Source organism: Tetrao urogallus, assembly GCF_951394365.1.
Source record: "Tetrao urogallus genome assembly, chromosome: 3".
NCBI lineage: Eukaryota > Metazoa > Chordata > Aves > Galliformes > Phasianidae > Tetrao > Tetrao urogallus.
Genome location: NC_136815.1, coordinates 58,012,159 through 58,035,577, shown reverse-complemented (window position 1 = coordinate 58,035,577; position 23,419 = coordinate 58,012,159). Strand labels below are relative to the sequence as shown.

The 23,419-nt window shown below is 44.0% G+C and overlaps 1 protein-coding gene across 1 annotated transcript; it reads right to left on the bottom strand.

Moving 5' to 3' along the window:
• Window positions 1-41: 41 nt before the first annotated feature.
• Window positions 42-22,590, bottom strand: SCGN (secretagogin, EF-hand calcium binding protein; the record flags this gene model as incomplete). Its single annotated transcript, XM_079533135.1, has 11 exons — window positions 42-170; window positions 1,814-1,882; window positions 2,445-2,504; window positions 2,612-2,657; window positions 3,315-3,370; window positions 12,494-12,571; window positions 13,106-13,162; window positions 13,900-13,989; window positions 14,451-14,543; window positions 22,126-22,196; window positions 22,518-22,590. The coding sequence occupies 11 exons, from the start codon at window positions 22,588-22,590 to the stop codon at window positions 42-44; spliced, it is 822 nt and encodes a 273-aa protein (XP_079389261.1).
• Window positions 22,591-23,419: the final 829 nt, after the last annotated feature.

The following is a 23,419-nucleotide window of genomic DNA, read 5'->3' as shown; positions in this document are numbered from 1 at the left end:
AAACCTCACATAGGAAACACAGCCACAAGCACCACCAACAGCTATGGGTTCATTTTAAGCCCTAGACACAAGGCCAGTTCTGATTTTTGAATTTTCCCATCTCTGTTCACATCGCAATGGTTGAGCAGAATCTGACGGAATTTGTCCAGGTCCACCCCACTGATGCTGGGCTGCAAGAGAAAGAGAATGCATTGCTGAAAGGAAAACGCCTCTGGGTTTCAGCAGCTCTGTAAAGCAGCAGACAGAGTAGCAGAGAGATGCCCCAAAGGGTGAGCAACCAAGGGGCTCAACCCCACATCAGCTCACACAAGAGGGGAACAAGGAAGATGGAAATGAGGCCCCATAAAAACAGAAAGGTTATGGTTAGGTGGATGGGATGGTTAGGTGAGTCTTATAAGGAAATGCATGATAGTTTGTTCCCTTAATCAGGTTGCTCAGTTTCTGATCTGTGTCAAACAATAGTCTGCAGTTAGTTCTGGGTCTGCACCTTCATCCAGTTTCCTCTCTCAAACCTGCTGCACAAAGGAGTATATGCCATTTCCATCACAAGCTACAACTTTCTAGTCAGCAACCTAGTCAGCAACTTTAAAATACCTTCGGTGTATCAAATGAATGTTAAAGGAAAGTTTTACAGGCCTCTTTGCCTCTGTCTACTCTGCAAAATGGATGTGAGAGCATAAGCAGCCTTGCATAGGGTCACTTCACAGGGAAATACAATGACTCAGGCTTGGGTGAAGCCAAAAGCTGGACTATTAGCATCTTGGACTGTATCTGAAAACTCAAGGTAATTCAAAACAAGTGGACTCTGCTGTTGTAAGTGACACACTGGCACAGTACTCTTGACTACAGAGAGAGATCAAGTGATTTTTCTGTGTAGCTCTTTGATGACATAATAAACTATGAGATCGTGCTGGCAAGGACATTATCCACAGCCAAAACAGAATAAAGAAGAATCTCTGATGACCAATCCATGTCAATAAAGTTACAATCATAACATCAGTGAGGAGGCAGAATTTAAGGATTTAAGCAACAGTTCTTTGACATGTGAGCCACCTCCTAGATATGAGTTGCCCTTTACTCTTTGCACAGCTGTTCTTTCAACCTGAAGGCAAGATCATAGGGAAAGATGGTTGAAGTGAGCTGAAGAGGATTTCTGTATCATAGGCAGCATTGAATAGTCCCATGCTGAAGTTTCAGCCATTCAACCTCCTGGCACATGAACTCCAAGGCATGCTGAGGAGTGTCTCCCTCTAAAGCTGACTTTGTGGCCTTATAAAATCACAACCGTTAAGGATCCCACGCATGAACTTCCTGATGTTCAGGCATGGTGATACTCTGAGAAACTTTGGTCTGTGCTGTTGTCAGCTGGAGCTGAAGACTCTCAGCTCTGATCATGGCTTTTCACTCAAATATATGAAAAGGCAAAGGCACATATCTCTTTTCCAGCTTACTCAACACCTTTTAGCTATTTTAGCCTAAATATTACATCGTTAGGGAAAAAAATGTATGTGTGTGGGTAGACCAGGTGGTTTGTGATGCTATAACATCTGCCCAGCTTGGAGTATGAAACAGAATGGATTTAAATACAGTTGCTGAGTCAAGTTGTATTAATTTGTCAGATAGAATTTCTGTGATGTGATGAAATGCTCTATGCTGAATATTCTGAGGCAATGACATTCGTTTCTGTCTGTGATTGAAATTAAATTTGACTCTATGTTCCCACTCTTGCTCTGCTTACATATTTTTATCAGAATAAGGACTTTCCTCTTGGACATAAAGGGTATTAATAAAAAGAAACAAAACGTGCAGATACCTTGACCAGTTCCATCATGTCTTTGACAAATCCATCCACTTCTGGGCCTTCAAGTGCTCCTGTTTTACTCTGACAGATGAAAGAAACATCAAAACCTTCCAGTAAGTCAAAACCCATCCACCTATTCACTGAGCCCAATAGCACTGTCATCCTTTATCCTAGACCGTCTCTTCCCCTTAAGTGGCAGTAATATCTCCCACTATTTTGTGAGGCTTGCTAGTCACCATACCACTCCACTGTGGGAATGACAGAAGTGGCACCAAACTGCTGTTTTCTAACCAATGCTAGGGCAGTCCTGACCATCCTGAGCCAGATTTAGAATAACTCTTGGTTAAGCTCTGAAAGGGGTTTCATTTCTCAGGGTGATGATGCGGGTCCCAAATTGCAGGAGAACTACAGCTAGAGGCACCATGCTCTCTACAGCCCATGTGTCTCCTGTACAGAGATACTGCTGATGCAGCAGTACTGGCCATGGCAGAGAAAAAAGTGAAAATGTATCCTTTGTTATGAGGTCTCTGAGCATTGCCCACCTCTGTCCCCACCTTCACATGAGCACTTCTGGCCCATGAGCTCTGGCACTGTCATATATTTAATCATGTAGAGACCGCAAAGGAATGTTGCTTGGACTCACAACATCGTAGTGTGCAAAAATTTTCTCAAAATCTCTCCTCCTTTCCTCCGTGCTGCAAGCCTGCGTGCAGGGAGAGCGAGTGAAAAAGGAAAAAAAAATAGATTCAGGTTCTAGTGTAAGTTATCTTATCTGAGAGGAATGGGAGGAATGCATCAAGAAATACTTACATCCATTTTAAACTGAAGAAGGAAATTTTCCTGGAGGGCCAGAATCCTGAAGAGAGAGATTTAAATTAAGATCTTGCCACTTCGTCAACTACATATGTACTGCTCTGAACTATCCCAGTTTGTAAAGGCTGTTGTGCTGCGTTACAGGAAACAGTAATCTGCCACTGTTTTCTTCATGAAGCATTGGAAAAGGAAAGGACAAAGTAACGCTGACCTGAGTACTGAGGGCAGTGCCTCTGCTTCTCATCCCCCAAACCAGTATTTTAAGTTGTTTAACCCATGCGATTAAAGTCATACCTGACTGCACATACATTACATTACAGGCATACTCTATCTGTATACAGTGCCAATTGCCAAAAAAAAAAAAAAAAAAAAAAACCCAAAAACTTTCAGCTGTCAAAGACAGAAAAGGGGCAGAGACTAAACTACCATTTATAAGCATCTTCCTCTTGTGTCTCCAAATTCTCCCCTGCCGACATGGCCAAGCACACTGGCAGTGCCACCTTGACTCCTCAGCCACATCCTCACAGAATATCACAGTGTTAACCATGCATTAGAGACTCAGGATGCCTACATCAGAGAGCCTGACTTTTTTTAGGATTCAGATGCATGTCTCCAGAGAGGTATTATTGCTGAAAGTCATCACTTTGCCTGAACGTGTCATTGCGAGCTGAAAAACTGCATCAGTGTCATTGAAGCCTACCTTGCCAGGTCATTCAGGTCCAGACGTCCATCCTTGTTTTTGTCAAAGATTTTCATCTAAAAGATAAAAGATAGGGTTGCTATGAAATAGATAGGCAGATGAGGAGAAGATATATAAAAGAGGTTGGCAGATATTTTGCTGTGCCCTGTGACCTGGTAAGCAAGTGTACAGCAACGTCCTCTCTGTGTTGGCTTTCTGGCATTGAGAAGCAAAGCAGCCAGACACCGTTCGAATGAAGACAGGTCTCTGACAGACAACTTAAGCACCTAAACACTGTCCCTGGAAAAAACACTGAAGCTTCTAAACACTTCCAGCCCAGCTCTGTTGTTATCATTGACTGTCAGTGTGGCTGCCGAGTGGCTGAGGTGCAAGTTTCACCTCCTGACAGACACTCAGATCAGGTCTGGGTGCTGCTAGAGCTGGTGGGCTTGCATGTCTGGCTCATAACCTGCCACAAGAAAGTGACAGGACTGGGAAGATTCAGGCCTCAGACATTGAGAGGTTGATCTGTGTGAATGCTAAAGCTATCTTTTCCTGAATGGTATCCTTTTTTTAATGTGATCTTTTTGGTGATTCAACACCAGGTATTATCTATTCATATAATAGATTTAGTACATTGTTTCTCTGCAATGCACAAATAAGAGTCAGTTACAGGGGAAGAGTTTAATGGGTTGCAAAAACTAATGCCTTCAGGATAAAAGTTCTTGAAAAAATGTATTCTATAGTGTAGTTGGGGAAAAAAAAAATCAATTTTTTACTAAGATGGATTACCACTCTTTGTCATATCCTCTGTAAAAGAACATGCATTAATTGTGCTTGCATGAACCTCATTTGCTTATTCATGTAACTGCAGATACCAGTCCCCAACCCTGTAGGCTCATAAGGAGTGGACATAGAATCATAGAATCGCTCAGGTTGGAAAGGACCTTAAAGATCATAGAGTCCAGACACAACTTAACCATACTACCCTAACTCTAACAACCCTCTGCTAAATTATGTCCCTGAGCAACATGCTGTGACACATCCTGACCTGGCATGAGCTCCAGGATGAATGAACCCATAGCACGTCTTGAGCACTGCCCAGCAGTGAAACAGAGGCCTGACACTCTGCATAAGTAGAGGTAAGGGCTGGGAGCTGCTGTACCTTGGGATGCCCACATCTATACACAATGCCTTTTTCTCCCTCTCCTGTGCTCTGGCACATGTGCTGAGCCTGCAGTAGCTCTTTGCTGTACTGGCTGTAGATAAGATTCTGCAACTGGATCTTATTGCATTAATTCTTCTGTAACTTGTGCTACTGAGATCTGGAAGGGAATTTTGAAGAGCACTCTGTATGGGCCTACTTTTCCTCCCATTGAGAGAAAGTGTAAAGCTTATATGGATGACAGAAGTTCCATACTGACATCACTGGAAAACTAATGCCCTGAAGTCAACACAGATGTTGGCCACAACAGGACAAGACTGAAGGCAGGGTTAGGAGCTGGAGCTGCTCATGCTGTGCCACAAAGGGGAGAAATGTCCTTGCAATGATAGCTTTAATTTCTGAACCCTTCACTATTTTCCAGCAGCAGTGAAGATCTCATTAAAACAAATTTAACTGTGAAAGTTAATACATTCTTCAGTGGAATGTTTAATGAAAAGAAACATCCACAGGCAATTTTGCTCTATCTTTGAGCTTAACATTTTACTTTCAGTGGTTTACTACATCCACTTATATCAGCTCCCCTCTCTGACCTCTGTCACTCAGCTCTGCTTTTGCAATACCAAGAGAAAATCTTTGCATTTTCAAATTCTGTGGTTTTTTTTTTTCTTTTTCCTGCAAAAAGTATCCTGGAAGAAACAAATTCAAACCTCTGTGATTTTTTGATTTCTCATCCCAATTAACAGAGAGAAAAGAAAGTCTTGCAGGAAGTGCTATGCTTGGTTAATTCTTGCATCTTGAATTCCACACGAAAGATGGAAAATGTCTAGCAAAGATGGAATACTGTTCTCTGAATTAGTTCAGGTACCACAGCTAATAAGATAGACCTAATCCTATTATTTGGACAACTGTAGCTCATGCAAACACACTACTTGGCAATCTCGGGATAGAAAAGCCTGGGGAAATGTATATTAATTAAGCTTTCAAATTTCAAGCACACAATTGTTTGATCTGATCTGCTAATTGTGTACATAAGTGATCAAAGAATGACAGAGGCTTCCTATCCCATATGATGAGACATACATAATGGGAGAAGAAGACATTTGAAATTGTTATGAGATTGTTTCCAATTTAAACTTTTGCCTTTACACACCATCTTGATATGTTAAACTTGATGGATTTTCAGTTTACTCTCTTGGAAGGTATATTTATGCTGCCAGGCTGATATGAAACATCTCAATGTGGTTAAGGATAAGGTCTGGCATGTTTAAATAGCACACAATTTTATTAAAAGCTTTGTTGCATCCAGCAGTATGCTTTATAAAATGATGCATTTGTCTTACTGTCAAGCTAGCCAATGTTTTAAAGTGTTTGCACAAATTAATTCACTGACATTTTAATGGGAGCACACCAGGGAAGTCTTACTTCTGTTTGTCTGAATTTAATGTGTGTACTCTGAGGCAGACAGAGCATAACTGAGAGCTGTTTTTGCAAAACAAGAGTTGTTACAGTGTGCATTAAAAGTGCAAACTCAAAACTGCCATAGGCTTTGAATTAAGCAAAGGAAATATCTCTGCTTTCTCAATCAGGTGTTGTAAAGAAGGCCACTGAAACACCAAGTTATGACAAACATGCTTTGAAGAGCCCTGTAAGATTGTAAGTCGAAATTATTTTCTGTGACAGAGATAAGGAGAAAAGTAAATAAGCAAAATAAATAGGTCTGTGATCAGCAGAATTACTAGGGCCTGCTTCTAAATGCTTTCCTGTCCCTTCTCTGATGTGTAATGAAGTGTGTCATCCCTGGAGGGAACGTAGAGTTGTTTCCTGCTTGCCCAGCTGCTCTCACAACATATCAGGACTACCTATATGATGTCAGCTATAACTAATATAGCTGAGGAGTACAGCAGGTACTGAGGGGATATAACACTGACACAGGCCAAGTGGAAGATTGCATGTGTCCCCTTTTGCTGGGGCCAGCAGGCTTTTGCAGAGCCCTGAAGGCTCTGTGGCCAGCAATTTACCCTCGGTACAGAAGCTCTGTTCTCTGCCCCCCAGGTTATAGTGCATGTGTAACCTAGGCAAGTCATTTAGTGTGGGATTTCTAAGGGTCCTTTGGTGCCTAAAAGAACAAACTGTTATTTGCAGGGATTTTTGAAAGCCAGAACCTGCGTTCCATGAGTTCTGTTCTTTAGAAGTGAAGTTTGAGCTGAAATGCAATTTTCTGCTTCTGCTGGCTTATGTCACAGCAAGAGCAGTGCAAAACCGAAGACAACAGAACAACTGGGATTAAGTCTAGAAGTGACGTGGGGCCAGATTTCCCTCCATGGCATAAATGAACTGTGTGTGAGCCCTCTTACCACACACAATAAGGCAGCCTTTCATCAGTGAGAGGAATCGCAGTGACCCAGGGCCATGAGAAAGCTCTCAGAGAGGGTGGCTCTCAGCGTGGTGGATGGGTTTAGGAGGGCTGATGGTTGCAGTGCCCATGCAGAACTGTAGATGTGGTCTCCTAGGGGCATGGCATCCTCAAGTATCTGCCTGGGAGGGAGGCCTGCATTGACCACTACCAGGAGAATGGATGTACAAAGAGCTCACCTGTAAACTACCTGTCTTGGGCCACACTCCGCTATCGTATTTATACAGCTTCAGAAAGTTTGATCAGAGCATGTTCAGAAGCATAACATGCTCAGTTTAGGCTATCACTGTAACAATGATTTCTTTCTATTGTACTATTCCTTTGGTGGTTGTAAAAAAATTTGTTAATATGGATACACTTTGCCAATATGGTGATAAGGAGCTAGATCATCTGGATTTTCTCTATGTAAGTACACATGCATTGGCAAAGAGCAGAGACAGACAAACAGACATTCACAGCCAAAGAAATACCCTCTTTGAGCCTCTAGCATTGTCCTTGCAGAGAGGACAGCCTGCAGTCACAAAAGCAGCAATAGTCATAGAATTATACAGTTATTTCAGTTGGAAGAGACCCTTAGGGGTCATCTAGTCCAACTCCCCTGTAATGTAGATGAGGTTACTCAGAGTCCCATCCAGCCTGACCTTGAGTATCTCCAGGGATGGGGCTTCCACCACCTTTCTGTGCAACATGTACCAGTGCCTTACCACCATTATTGTAAAAAAAGTCTTCCTTACATCCAATATAAACCTCCCCTCTTCATCCAATACAAAACAAAGGTAGAACACGATTAATTCCTATGGACGCAGATCACCTTTCAGGGAGAAGTAAGCCTGTTCCCTTCATACTGAGAAGACCAAGAGCCCTCACATAGCCAGCTGCAGTTCATGTGTGAGGTCAGTAACTGCTCAAGATATGCAGCATACCCAGAAATTCTGCTGATAAGCACAGTTAAACCATGACAGTGTTACAGCTGGGAAGACTGCTCTATTGGCTTCCCTGGGGAAAAGATTCATCTTCAGCCATATTCATATACTAATTTCCATCAAAGGCTGTATTTCATGGCCAACGTTTACTGTATTACTATTCACCACACTTACATGACTGTTTCCCCAGAAATTCAGTTTGTGGTGGGGAGAATATTCTACTTTATGGTTTTTATCTTATGCATTTTGCTAAAATATAATAATTCTCAAATTAAAGGAGCTTATTTTGCCCAGTCCAACATTACCAATACAAAAAGAGAGTATTGATGTTCTATGAGTGACAGTTACAGTGGTATATACAACATAATTTGCTGAAGGGTGCCTCAGAATTGAGCTTTCCCTGCAGGTATCTTGCAGATATTGAGATTACAAGCCAGAAGTAGCATGCTGCTATATGAGAAGCTATGAACCATCAGTGGTTCTGTGAACAAGGCAATAATAAATGCAAGAGCTGAGTGAGAATTTTGTTACTGCAGAAGACAAGAGATCAATACTAAACTTCATCAGAAATTATGGTGACATCTTTTTTAGACTCAGGCATATACATCACCGTGCTGAAGTACACAGCTGTGTGCATACACATGTATAGAAGCTGTCACTCATGACAAAATCCTGGCAAATGCAAGGATGAGCTGGATATTCATCGACAGAAATTCCCCAGGATCATGGGAAAGGTTGTTAGTGCTACTGTAATCCCTCCATCCACTTTTTTTCTTTTTGTGATGAAGCAGTAATGGGACAACTTTTCATTTCTCCATTTTGTGTTGCTTTAAGAAGGAAGTACGTTCTCATCAGGCTCTTAAAAACTATACCCCACTTTCAACTATGCCCAGTTTGTCTCCCACAGTACTGTACCTCTGGGACATCTTCTCATTGCTCAGAGAAGCTTAGAGCAGTATAAAGATCTGTTTCTGCCTCTGAGCATCTGCTCCCTGCCCACAGCTCTCAGTCTAGAAGCCTGTGGTTTTTCTATTCTAGAAGAAGACAAACACACACAAACTACTTCCAAGAATTCAGAACATCACATCGCTATCTTCTCATGCAAGCACATGAGTGTAAATATTAGTGCACCCTTTATTACTGCTAATACAAACATATGTACATATATAGGCACAAAAACTAACACAAATCCTGCAAAGGGGCTTCCACAGCACAGAACTGCTGCTTTAATTCCCTCATCAAGAGTCTTGAGCACTCAAATGTTCTTTTCTCACAACTTTCCCCAGGGACTTGAAGGATGTTACAGATTTGATTTAACAAACTCATGGGGACTGTGCAATTCCAACACATTCCCTACCTCATTTCTTCCCAATGGTTCATGACTCATCCATCCTTAATCTAAATCAGTGTTCTCTGAAGAAAGGATGTAAAGGTCATAAGGAAACAGAATAGCCTGCATACAAATAGCTTCTAAGCAACTCAATAAAATGATGTTCCTTTCTGCAGTCAACCAATATACGTATGTTAAAAGTGTGAAAGGGCCTCAAGTAACAGTAAAGCAGAGCAGAAAACTATCTCAGTTTTTCTGGTTTCTCCTCTGTCTCACTTGAAACAGCTGAAAATGAAGGGTTGAGAGATGTATTTATACATAGGAATATGTAAATATATATAAAATATATATTTAAGATGATATAAAATTATAAATATGTATGACAGAGTGTGTGTATGTCACACCTGTTCAGGTATTTGCTGTGCTATGTTTAACTCAGATCAGGGAAAGGAGGGCACTTCTTTGTGGCATTCTTGGTGATTCTGGCTCTTCAAAGGAACAGAAAGAAGCAATACTTCCAAAGGAAAGCTGCATCCCTCTTTCCAGATAGCTCAGCTGTTATTTATATATCGATTGATTTATTTTATATACTAGATGATCATTCATAACAGCATAAGCAAACTGGATGTAGCTGACATTCCCTGGCCATTTACCTCCCACAAGCTAAAGCTGCAAATATTCAGCAAAGAATTGTAAAATTTCATTCTTTCATGCCTGGGCTATCTTTAAGATGATAGTTTCTGTCTTTTCCCCTTTATCCCTGTCTCCAAAAAGCTCTAGGGCCCACTTGGTGTATCAGTATCTACTTAAGAAGTATGCAGTCAGCTGTGGAGTGCACAAAGAAGAGGGCAGAGATTTGTAAATGCCTGTGGAGACAGATGGGATTACAGCTCCTAGGGACACAGCTTCTTTGGACCAAATGTTATTACAGAGGCATGTGAAAGCCCTGAGCAGGATGGCTGGGCCACTATCAGAGACCCTGTAGCTGTGCAAAGCAGAAAAAGATCCATATCCAGAAGACCTTGTGCCCTAAATAAGGGTGGAAACAAAGATATGGGAGAAAGAAATAGAACTATTTCCATTCTGCAGTAAAGGAATCAGTGTTGCTGATTGCTAAAAATGCAATAGAGAGCCTGTAAAAGCCTGTAAAAATATAAAGCCCCTGCTTTGCATCGAAGTATCTCATGGTTGCACTCACCCTGTTTTCCCAGGCAGTTGGGATGGTGGCAGAGTCCCACCAGGACTTCCTTGCTCCATATGGAAAGTAGGAAGAGAAAGCAGGGGTCTCTCACTGCTCTGGATCTTGGCATCACACCTTTAATCTTGGTAGCTCAAGTCACTTTTTCCTTTTTTTCTGTTTTTCCCCTTTTTAATGGGCAGATAAAACACAAGAGTGCATTTTTCTTTCCTCCTTGCAATTTTGCACTACTGCTTCAGGCAAATTCCCATGCAATCTGTGCCCACTTCTATATAGGTGCTGTCCATGTGGGATCTCTTTGCCGTGATGCACAGAATGCATATCCTCCATTTTAGTACAGGATATTGCAACACCTGATGTCATGATTTCACATTCCACCTTAGTGCTTGGGATCAGGTGTGTTTGTAAGCATCCCTGATCTTGACTTTATACCAAAAAATCACAAAGAAAAATAAATAATCTGCTACAGGACTTGAGGGAACAGCATGGAGCTGTGATGGGAGTGGGTCAGATCGGAAAAATGTTCTTCACCAGAGGGTGGTGGGCATGAAACAAGTCCCCCAGGGCATTGGGCATGACCCCAAGGGCCAGAGTTCAAGAAGTATGTGGACACCACTCTCAGACATATGATCCAATTTTTGATGGTCCCGTAAGGAGCCAGGAGTTGGACTTGATGAACTTTATGAGTCCCATCCAACTTGGGATATTTAATGATTCTATTACTCTCATTTTCTACTATTTTCTGTGATCCTTTTGGCATTATGGCTTTGCAAATTTCTATCCCCATGGGCCAGATTTGCATTTTAGGTCACAGATTACCCCAGATATAGCAATCATTCCTTTCCCAGATCAGAACTTGCAGCATAGAGGCTAAACTGCCTCTTCAAAAACACAAAGCCAATCAGTAAAAACCAGGAGAATAGAAACCAGACCTCCTGGCTGTCAGCCCTGTGCTGCATTACCACACCACATTTCTTTCCAACCACATTTTATCTAGCTGCACAGGGGTCGCAGAAATCATAGATCCTTTTTGAGAAATTATCGGAAAGGGAAGAAGTTGGATGAAATTATCTGCATAATATCTACAAGCTTCAGACTGCGTGTTCCCCAGCAGCACCACCAGGTCAGAGAAGAGCTACTGGCTAAGGGAATCTTAATGGGGCAGCCTAAAAGCTGTTTGCTACCTGCAAACTCTGCTGAAAGGTTTTGTTCTGGCTGCAGCTTCTGGGTTTTTATTGTTTTTCAAGCTCTTCCAGATGGAAAATAACTTCTGTAGAAAGCTTTCCTCTCCCTTAACTGTCCTATAAACATGAAAAGATGCACACGCTTTTGTACACCATTAGGTACAGCTTCTTGCTTTGCTCTAAAGAGTGACATTTTTAGTCACAGATGCTACATGCATACATAACATGGTATTGCAAAATACATGGGCAGCTCCTCATTTGCTTGCATACCAAGCTCTACTATAGATGAAAACACAGATTTTGTGCCAAGAAGCAAGACAGTTCCATCTGAAAATCATTTAGAAAATTGGAACGATAGATGTCTCCTGGTGGAAGTGAAATGATAGCCTTGATAACAACATCAGAAATGGGCTTTTTTTTTTTTTTCCTTTCTTGTTTTCAGATGGTTAGATACAATAAGTTGTTCTGAAACCCAGGTGACTGATGCTAAACTTATGCCAAATATTATGTTGCTGATGATTGCAGGATAAAAGCTTCATTGTGAGAAGGCAGGGAAAGAATCAAAGCCTGTGAGCATTGAGATTCCCAGCCCTTCAGGGAGCTAGCAGGGCTCTCCATATTTTGCAGAGAAAAAGTGAAAGATGCCAGCATTTCTGAGGAGCAAAAGGATTTGCTTGGAGGGAACAAGGGAGGAAGCTGGATGGAGGCTGAAGAATACACCTTATCTATTGATTTGAATAGGTTTAGGGCTCAGTTTGCTGTGGCACAAAGTCAGGTTGCTTTCTCATAATAAACACTTCAACTCAAACCTGAAATGTTCACAGCTGATCCAGTACAGTGCAAAGTAGTAGCTGTGTGCTGTCTAGCTTCCCACTCGGAAAAGAAACACCTTTTGAGAGGACCCCTATGGCATCAAATACTGAGACCCTGAGGGATGCTTTTAGGCAGTATTATAACCTAAACAATATTATTGCTCTCTTTGCTTACCATTGTATCAGTATACTCTTCCAACTTTGCTTCAGTAACCACCTTGTTATGCTGCAAGAAGAGATCTCGCAAGAAATCCTGTAACCAGGAAAGAGTCAAATATTACTTAGAGAAATTCAAGAAGAAACAGTAAGAAAATAGACTCAAATTCAGCAGTCACATGAATCTAATTTCACATTCCCAATTAGTACTCAGGCTTTCAATTTCCCCTGAAGTTCATACTGCAAAATATTTTTGCAAATAAATCAGAAAATAATCAAACTGTCCCTAAGTGAGCATACTGGAATCAGTTGTAATGGAACAGTTCAGCCACAAAATACACAAGAGCTAAGTCCCACAGCGTCTTCTAACTGATCTCAGATCAAAATAGGCAGAGCAATGGGGCAGTGAAACAGCAGGAGGGATGGCAGATCTTCCTCTCATCCACTGTGGTCCCTGCAGCTATGCCAGAAGGCTGGAGGGTGCCCAGCCCTTAAACTGGCTGTGAATGAGCTTGATGTGCCATTTGTCATCACACAAAAAGGCAGCAAATTGTTAAAGGTGATGAATAGGCTCCTGTTGACATCTGTGAGCTGTAGATCAAACTCAAAGACACTGGTTAGAGCAACTTACTTTGAGTTCTCCAGCTGAAATAAATCCACTGCTATCAGCATCGTAACTGCGCCAGATCTGGATGGGGATAGATTGATATGACCTTAGATGTTGCCAGTAATCACTCACACAGGAGATAAATCATAAAGATCTGAATCAGAACCTCCCTAATGAGCTAGCTGTTCTGTTACCCAGCATTCGATTAATTGTGGACAAAACAAAATAAACTTTCCACACAATAGCAATTACTCTCATTTGGGTGCTGTATGCATGACATGCTGCGATCGCATATTTAATGTAGACATGCATTCTATAAAAGGAAGAAAAGACTGAGAAACTGGGCCACATTTCTTACCTAATTTGTACATGCAATTTCTCAAAGTGGTTACTGCCCTGAGTCCAGGCCAGTATGCAGCTGGCCATTGATCTGCAGAAGCCCTGAGCTTGGATGTGAAATAAGAACTGCAAATAGTCTTAAAAAAGCCAAAACTTTCATCTGAAGCAACTTGCAGAGAAAAAAAGGAGTTTTGCATTTTACATTTTACAACTGTCCCTGTGCCCATCCTGCCAAAGGTGAATTTCTCAGTGTCCCTGAATAGGGCAGAGATGTGTCTGTGTGCCTTCACAGCCCAGGCTAACTCATCAGCTCAGGACTGTGCTTAAATGGTGGCTGGTCAGCCCTCCTGGTCTGCACTGTGCTGGGTGCAGAGCTTTGGATTTATCAGGACTGGATTTATCAGTGATACAGAACAGGTGCTACAGAAAAGGTTGGGGCAATTGGTGTGCAAGGGAATGAGGAAGGCAGAAAAACAGACCCGCATGAACTCCACACTGTTGTCCAAGGGAGTCTCCCGTCGGAAAAGCAGCAGGAAGTTTTCATCATCTGGCAAGATCATATTTGCAAGCTGAAAAACACACATACCAACCCCAAAATCATATCTGCAAGCTGAAACGAAGGGAAGGGAAGGGAAGGGAAGGGAAGGGAAGGGAAGGGAAGGGAAGGGAAGGGAAGGGAAGGGAAGGGAAGGGAAGGGAAGGGAAGGGAAGGGAAGGGAAGGGAAGGGAAGGGAAGGGAAGGGAAGGGAAGGGAAGGGAAGGGAAGGGAAGGGAAGGGAAGGGAAGGGAAGGGAAGGGAAGGGAAGCTTGGATGGCTGCAGACACACATGGGAAATACCAGCTTATCATGTAGTTGCTAGGAATGAAGACCAGACCAAGAGATCTGGTGAATGCAGTACTCCACGACTACACCTCCTCCCCCCTCAGACTCTATCTCCCATATCTGCCAAGTCTGCTTTAGGTCCCCATCCTCTTTCTATCTGTAAAAACAAACAAACAGACAAACAACAACTGGGTTGGGGGAAGATACCTCTTGGATTTGCAAGCGGCCATCTGTGGTGACATCATAGGCAGACATGAACTGCTCCTTCATCCTCTGAACTTTTTCTTCTGTGATGGCATCCTGCCATTGGGAAAATAGCACATGCAAGAACATTGCTAAGGGCAGTAGGAGAGTGCCCAGAGGAAGTTTGCCTCACAGATAACCACCAGAAAAACAGCATCCTTATAGCCAAGGGCTAATGCTTCTAAAGGACCACAGATGCATTGTCTTAGATGAACTTGTGATAGTAAGTAATGTCTATGCATAACTTTGTGGCAACTGAGCTATTGGTTGAAAGAGCAGTGTCTGGAGACTAAAATATTTCAGTGATGCCTCCTTCTTTAACTGACTGTTCACACTGGGTACTGCATCACTGGAGTCGAGTTTTGCTTGAGTTTGTATCATAGCAGCTCTGATGCTGCCCATTGTCATTGCTCAATGGTGTTTGAAAAACATGAGATCTGGGTGTTCCTCATGCCCCAGAAACTTCCTGACCATGCCCATATTCAATAGAAGCCAGGTGCAAACACTATTCCCAGCTGCTCCTGAACATTCTGGCTGCAGAGCATTCACACACTGGGCTCTAAGAGCACACCAGGATGTCATAGATGAGGTAATCAAAAAGGAAGTGAGACATCACATCTTCTGATTAATGTCATTAAACTAAAGCCTGTTTCTGTCTGAACTTTGTCGCCAGATTCTCCCACAAGTTTAGAAGTGACTGATATTTTCCAAAAGCCTTAATTTGCTGCTAGTAGTAACAGGAAAAAAAAAAAAAGTTATTTACAGATAAAAGGAGAGTCAGATAGCATTACAGTTTTATTTGCCTTCACCTTACTTCAGAGCAGATTCAGAACTTGTGAGCACTTGCCTGCTTGCAGTTATTATGGGCTTACACAAAAATCTTTCGTAGCACGGTATAATACAAACCATAAATATCACGGTCCAAGCGGAGGATCCTATGCTGAAATTAGGGGAGAAGAGTTTGATTTATAAGTGTCAAGTCTGAGTGACTGTGAGTGGGCTTTGCTTAGAGCAAGTGAACCCCTGTCACCCTCTACAGGATGTGCCAGATGATGGGACGATGGGGATCTAGGTGTGAGAATGGGAGGACAGGGGCACCCAGGAGGCTCTTTGTTGGCTGCATCCCCGGGGTGCATCCTTGAGGTGCAGCACAGCAGGGCAGGTGCCCCCCAAGGACCATCCCCTCAACATTATCACTTGCTCTTACGCTAATTAAATTGCCTTCTGACTGTACCTTGACACTACCAGATGCCTTGCAGGCATTAGGCAAACCTACCAGTTGCTGACTTCAATAGGCTTGCAAAGTACTCTGAAATTATCCTCCTCCAGGCCTATTAGGTCAAGTTATTTCTGAAACTATAATCAGAGTTAATATTTGGAAAAATGTGCTGCAGAGGTCCAACTAGTCATTTGTTAAATGCCCAACTTTGTGTCAGCTTTTAACCACTACTTCATTTGACTGTGCATTGTCAGAAACATAGTACTCTGCAAGAGAATAAGACTGCCTTGTTTTCTTCTTTTCTTCTTGCCCTGCATGTGGCATTGGGGTTGGAGATTCATAATCCTTGAGGTCCCTTCCAACCCTGGCCATTCTGTGATTCTGTGATTCTTTAACTGATTCAAGCTATGGGATATAGTAAGTGAAATCCATAAAGCTGGAATGTATAAAAGCAGCTCCAAGGGGTCACACTAGAGTTTTCTTATTGGACAGTCTATCTCTGTACATAAACATATCACTTATGAAACACAAAAGCTAGTGACAACTGCTAAGAAATTTTACCTTCAAAGAGAGAAAGTGTCGTAAAAGATGCTGCACAAACTAGTTTTCCGAAGATACACATTCAAGGCAAAATTATCCCCCTTCCTTCCTTCCTTCCTTCCTTCCTTCCTTCCTTCCTTCCTTCCTTCCTTCCTTCCTTCCTTCCTTCCTTCCTTCCTTCCTTCCTTCCTTCCTTCCTTCCTTCCTTCCTTCCTTCCTTCCTTCCTTCCTTCCTTCCTTCCTTCCTTCCTCCCTTCCTCCCTTCCTCCCTTCCTCCCTTCCTCCCTTCCTCCCTTCCTCCCTTCCTCCCTTCCTCCCTTCCTCCCTTCCTCCCTTCCTCCCTTCCTTCCTTCCTTCCTGTCAGCCAGCCAGCCAGCCAGCCAGCCAGCCAGCCAAACACAGTCTAGTTGGCACTGAAGGCACATGCTTCAGGCTCATACTCTATATAACTATATAACTCATACTCTATTTATTCAGTCCTCTAAGGATTATAAGGTTATGTATAAGGAAAGAATCCAGCCATGAGCACACCATTCTGCTCTGAGAAGCAGCTGTGCTGTCACTGAGCACGGACCTTTCCTGGACCACACTGTGTGTCTCAAGCAGCAGCTCCATTTTAAGCCTCCCTCCCTCCTTCAGAAGTGTTCACTGCTTGGACTAAGATCTTGCAAACTTTTTAGCAGTAAGATAAAATATGAAAATTCAAGCAAATGCTGTTGCATTTGTGGGGAGACTTTTCACAGGATGCAAGCTGTAGTTCCTGATTTTCCCTCTGCATACACCCCCATAAGTTTCTGGAGGTGCTGTAACTTTGCTCATAGGTATCTCAGGGTCAAGCAGTAAATTTCTTACTATGGATGCTCTTCCGCAGAGTTTTGCAGAGAAAAGCTTCTGTAATTCAAATTGCTGTAACAAATGAATTTTCTGCTTTCTCCTTTCCAAGTCCAGTATTCATCTATGCTTTTGTGGAAACCCGTTAGAAATATTTTCCATCACAAAGGTAATTTGGTTTTTAATCCTGATTGTAATAAGGGAAAGAGCATGTTTGGTTTTTCTAATCTATGCAGTATTTAATGTCTTGGTCATGGTTGATTATGAGTTCTTGGAAACCCGGCTGTAATCTGCCTTCTTCATTAACCTATTCCTTACACACTGCTGTAATCTTGCCCCACGATTTCTGATTAAATTTTTGCTCCTTCGGGGATCCATGTGCTACGCAGCAGCTTTTCTTGATGAAAATACAGCTAGGAGTCATCTGTTTCAGGGGAAAAAAAAGCAAATGTATGGAGCACTGCAGAGACTTCACCACCTGATGAAAGTGAAAGTCTCATTTCATCCCTGCTGAGCAAAGCAGCCTTGCCATACATTGATTATTTTCTCCTCCTTGATGTGATTTTTGGGATCCAGACACCATATTGATAATGGTGTAATGAGCAAGAAGAAATGTGACTGTTATAGCCTGTTTCTTGAAAACAAAATGAAGCGTATCTGAAAATGCCGGCTTGAACACACTTTTCTCTTAACAGTGTTTCAGCCCGGTTTGATAGAAGTGAGAGAGAAAGGTCTTAGAGATCTTGAGTTCCTACAAGATCAATGAAAACAAATTACATCTGCCAAGAATGCCTGACAATTAGTACCATGCCAAAAGCCAGACAGTGACAAAGGGAGAGCACCAAAGACCAGATGAGACACCAGAAACACACACTTCAATTTCAGAAGGTGAACTTTTTTTTTGGCCAAATATTTGTTCTTTAAATCTGGTAGCATTAAAATGTACCTCAAGGAACGCTTTCCTTCCATCCATGCTGCCCATGGGGCCACTGTGCCCACACAGACATGGGCTTTCCCAGCAGCTCCTTGGCCAGCCCTGCCCACTGAACTGCAGAGCTGCTGCTGGAGGGTTTGGCTCTGTGCTTTGGTTTGGGTTTACCACAGTCTTGTACACTACAGTAAACAAACCCCTATACAGTCATCCCTTGCTTTTAAAATCATTTAGTTTGTTTTAGCTCTCACCAGCACATGTGTGGGAAATACTTTTTTCACACAGAGGACACCAGTGCTGAACTAAGGCCATTGTAGCCCTTCCCCATGCCTTCACGTTACTGTGGTTAGGCTTTGGGTGCCTTCTTTGTTCTGCCCTTCCACAAGGCTGAGTGGTTTTTGACATGCCTTTGGGCAATGAAAACATGCCACTTCTGTCTGTAGGTGCGTTGAGCTTCCCATTATAGGTACTACCAGCGCTTGCAGTGCTCTGCCTTAACGATCAGCTACTGGAAAGGGAGTGGGTCAGGATAACCAGGGCTGACAAAAGCCACACCTACAGAAATGAATGCATTTGGGCAATTAGCAGAATTGACTCGGTTGAGATTTCTGATGTAGCCTGGAGCAGGATGAAAGACAAATGCTTTTTGCTAGGAGTCTTTCTGCTCCCACTGGTCACCAGGGACCTGGCCTGCAGCCCTGGCTCTCTTGGGTGGGTGGTGCAGCACAGTGGTACAGCACAGCGGCAGCCTGCTTTGGCCAACACTTTGGTGACTGAACTTTGAGCACCTACCTGTTGCATTCCTGACCATACTGTCTGACCGTTAAGCTAAAGACATAATTTAGACAGACAGTACACTGCGTGAGGCAAGGCTGGAATGCAAGAGAGAGGTAGCTCATCTTCCTTGGAAGCAGAAATCAAAGGCAAATCCTTTACGGCTTTTCAGCTGAGCTCCTGGAGATTAACTGCAGTCCCTCCAGCCATAACCACCCAGGTGGTTTGAGGGAGGGGGGATTGCAGCGAAGCTAATACCTGTCTTACCCAAACACATTTGCACTTCAAAGATTTTCACACGTGGCCTCTGACACACATACAGCTGGGGGAGGGCAACAAACTTTTGTCAGAATGGCTGCTGTTCCCAAATCTCTGCCTATTTTTACTTGAATTTAAACTAAGTGAAATGTCTTTCTGTAAAAGAATGCTGCAAGAGCAATGGTAATGTACAATTCCTTTTGTATCTGCACAGATATCACTGATTTTGCAGAAATTTTCAGTGAAAAATCAATCCAGACTTTACAGCTTTTCAGTTAGAAACCTCTTCTTGTTTAATTACTACCGGAATATAGACAGAGCTTCACTAAAAGTAAAGAGCGAGCAAGGAAGATCCCAAATAGCCAGTCTGAAGAAAGGTGTATAACAATGCAAGAGAGGAGTAGAGAGGCAGTATTTTCTGCTCCAAGAAAACAAATTCAGCGTTGAAAGAAACCTAAATTTTCACTGCAGCGTAACAGGATTACAGATGGAAAGATGTCCATAATGTAAAAGAAAGAAGCTTATGAACAAATAGGAGCACAGTGGTCGGAGAGAAGTCATGGCAGTGATAACCACTGAAGATGTAGGATGGCAGCAACTCACAACGTTGTGTGGTGTTTGGCTGAATTGCCCTGGTGCTGCCCCATATACACCATACTATCAGCCCACTTCTTCACAAAAGCCCCTGCAGCTGATGGGGAAGTGACAGCAACCGCAACCCACCAGCGTCATAAATCCACTGTATTTCACTGAAGCCTGCAAGGCATCCCTGGAAAACAAACTCGTTTTCTTAGAACTGCCCTTTGCTGGGGGACGAGAGTCAGAAAGCAGCACCTGGGATCTGGGTCCGTTTATAATAAAGTTGAAAAGCATTGGCACAACTCAGATCTACCTCAACGTTATCCCTTCCCCTGCCGTTTCCCTGCAGAGGCATTGCCTCAGCGTCCCCCACTGGATGGCGTTCCACGTTTCCATCCCTATGAAATCTGACTCCCAGTTTGCAGTAGCCCCGCTGTGCTTTGTTTGCCCAGCTGCTCCCATCCCATCCCCTGGCATTCAGTGTCAGCTGGGGATGCTGCTGAGCTGCTGGAAAGAAAAACAGAGCTGAAGGACTACAGTGGTCATTAACTGAAATAACAGCTTAGGGAGTGCAGGCTGGAAAAATGTAATTATGAGACCATTTGCTATTCAGAGACAACTTCCAGGGCTGATAGCATTATTTATCACTCGTCGAGCACTTCAGACGCAGCCACTAATTAATCCTTGAGACACATCTGGAAGTCCCGCCAGCACACATTGTTGTACAGACATGTCAGGAGCCCAGAGAAGAAACAAGTGTCTAAGGGAGAACTGGAGCCAGCGGTGCTCAATGCCAGCTCCCTTCTTGCGTCACCAATGCCATTATCCTGCTGTGCAGGGTGAAAAGCACTGCAAACAGTACCTTCACCCCACCTGCACTGTTGCACGGACACTCTGTATAAATAGGACAGGGAATTTTGCTCTGCCCAGCACTGCAGGTGGTCTCACACACAGGGAGCAGGCTGCTCTGGTGCTGCCAGTCTCCAAGGGCTGATTGTTTCTTCAGTCCTGTTGTGTTAAGATTTTACCCTTTATGGGCAAACCCAGACAGAAGAAACAAGCAAGGTGCAAGGTTTGAGTGTGCTGATTTGGGCTGGAGTTATCCAGGCGTGGCTTATATTGGAAGTTGGTGGCACAGTTTTATTAAGAACTGTGTATATAAGTTCAGGACATGTTGTTAAGAGTGTAGCCCCACGCTGTGGATATCCATGCACTGACACCTAGCACAGTATAACAAGTTCATGCTGATAGTAACAAGGCTACAAAAACTACTCTAAGGTACTGTCTTTGCATCCAGCTGGGGTGAGGCTGCTGCAAAATCCCACACGAGATGGGCAAGAGAAGAGTGGCTGTGGAATTGAGCAGGGATGGAGATTTCTCTGCGCCTCTGCCCACAGTCTGACATTCCTGTCCAAATGCAGTACAAGCTTTCCACTTTTCATAGAATCACAGAATGGCATGGGTTGGAAGGGACCTTGAAGATCACCCACTTCCAACCCCCCCGCCATGGGCAGGGCGGGTTGGAACTGCCCCCCAGCAGCTCAGCTGCCCATCCAACCTGGCCTTGAGCGCCTCCAGGAATGGGGCACCACAGCTTCTCTGGGCAGCTGTGCCAGCACCTCACCGCACTCTGAGTAAAGAATTGCTGCCTAACATTTAACCTAAATCTCTCATTTTGCTTTAAAACTATACCCCACTTCCCTATCATTATTTGCCCGTTTCTCTCCAGAGCAGCCTTTCTGTGTCCCTAGTGATTCTTGATGCTTATGTTGGAATCTTACTTGATTTTCTTTAAACTGCTCTTATGTGCTTAGCTCTTCATGTAACCATCCATGCTCCAGGGAAATATTTTGACAGAAATTGCCAATATTTCATTTCAAATTTACTTGCAAAATAATCAAAAACTTACTTGAAAAAGTGATTTACAGAATGTTTTTTATGGTTCTCCCAGAGATCCAAGGATCCTAATCACTTCATGACTGCAACTTTGATTTTGCATGTGATGCTCATGCATTTATGCTTTTTATTAACCATCCTTCCCCTTTTACTGATCACTCTTTGGTTAAGGGAATTGTTTCACCTGTTTGCTTTTTGGTTTTTTTTTTGGCACATCCTTTCTTTCCCTATGGAAGATGCTTATTCCTTTCCTCTTCACCAGCTGGCTGTGGGCCGCAGAGTGAAAACCAGGGAGAAAACTAGAAACTCAAGAGCTGTGTGTTGACCTTATGAACAACACCATCAACTCTTACAGGGCCACTTTCAGTAACATTCTCCCAAGAAATATTCTCCCAAGCGTTATTTCAAATTAATGATCTCACAAGCAACAGCAGATGTCAGATTGGCACCAAATGTTGGAGCAGCTGGTGCAATCACACTTGTTGCCACACCTGCCTCACGCACCTGGTTGCTAAGAGCTCTGCCATCAGGCACTGATAGGGAAGCAATAAATACAAATATTTCCACCATAACAACCTTTTAAGTAGGACTCTGTGTACAGAGGTACTCACGTCTGGCCTCAGTTTCTCCAGCAGATGATGGAAAAAGTTGTCAAGCTCCTTCCCTTCGATGTAGCCGTTGTCTAAACGCAAGCAGGACATCAAGGATGGGCGTTACGGGCTGAGTACAGGGTCTGCAGGGGCCCTGCCCGCCTGCTCTGGCAGCCCATAATGCAAACACCCTTACTGCTATTTGCTACGTAGGGCGGTGGGCAGGGGGAACTCAAGAGAAGGAATGGGAAAGGCATTTCAGACTCAAAGTTTGGGAACGACGGGGAGAAAGAAGAAAGTGCCGAAACACCCGCAGGACCCCGTCCGCACTCACGGAGAACCCACCCGCACGTGCTCCCACCGGGCAGCGCTCGCCCCGCGCCCCGCGCCCCCCGCCCCCCGCTCCCACTTGCCGTCGGCGTCGAAGCGGCGCCAGGCGCCCAGGAAGGCGGCCGCGTCCAGACGCCGCGCCGCGCCGCTCTCCATGGTCCTGCAGCCGACGGCACGGCCCGCGCTGCCCCGCGCAAAAGCCGCGCAGACCCCGCGCAAGCACTGCCGCCCGCCCGCCGCGCCGCCGACGGCTTTGAGGACGGCGGCCCCGCCCCGGGGGCGGCCCCGTGGGGCGCGGGGGGAGGCCGAGGGCCCCGAGTGGCCCCTTCTCACCCCCTGCTGCCGCGCCACAGCGTCGGTGCGTGGGCGTCGGCAGGAGGGGCTGACCAAGGAGGGGGGCAGCGCTTGGGATAGACTTGAAAATTCAGACGAGTGCTGTTTAGGGGGAAAAAAAGTTTGGTAAAATTTGTGACCCTCCCGCTCCTCCATGCCAACTATGGAGAGGGTTTCCGTGCTGGGATGGAGCACTACAACCTCACCGCAGTACAAAGCAAAAAGAATGGTGACGCCAGGGGTCTGAGTGCCAATACAACAAAGTTGGTGTTCGTACCCTGCATGGGCACACTTGGGGCTGCACTGCCTGCTTGGGCTCCTTTCTACTAGAAGGACACTGAGGCCCCAGAGTGTGTCCAGAGAAAGGCAGCAAAGTTGTGAGGGGACTGGGTCACAAGTTCTATGGGGAACAGCTGAGGGAGCTGGGGCTTTTCATTCTGGAGAAGGGGAGGTAGTGGTGAGGCACTGGCACAGACTGTTCAGGAGGTGGCACCGTCCCTGGAGCAGTTCAGGAAACAGGTAGAAGTGGCCCTGAGAGACGTGGTTAGAGAGATTTTTCCAGTCTGATTTTAGTTCAATATATAGATCTTGATTTTATGCAAATGCTCCTTGCTTTTCAAAAGGCTCTCAGAAGCAGAGTAGAAAAGGTACT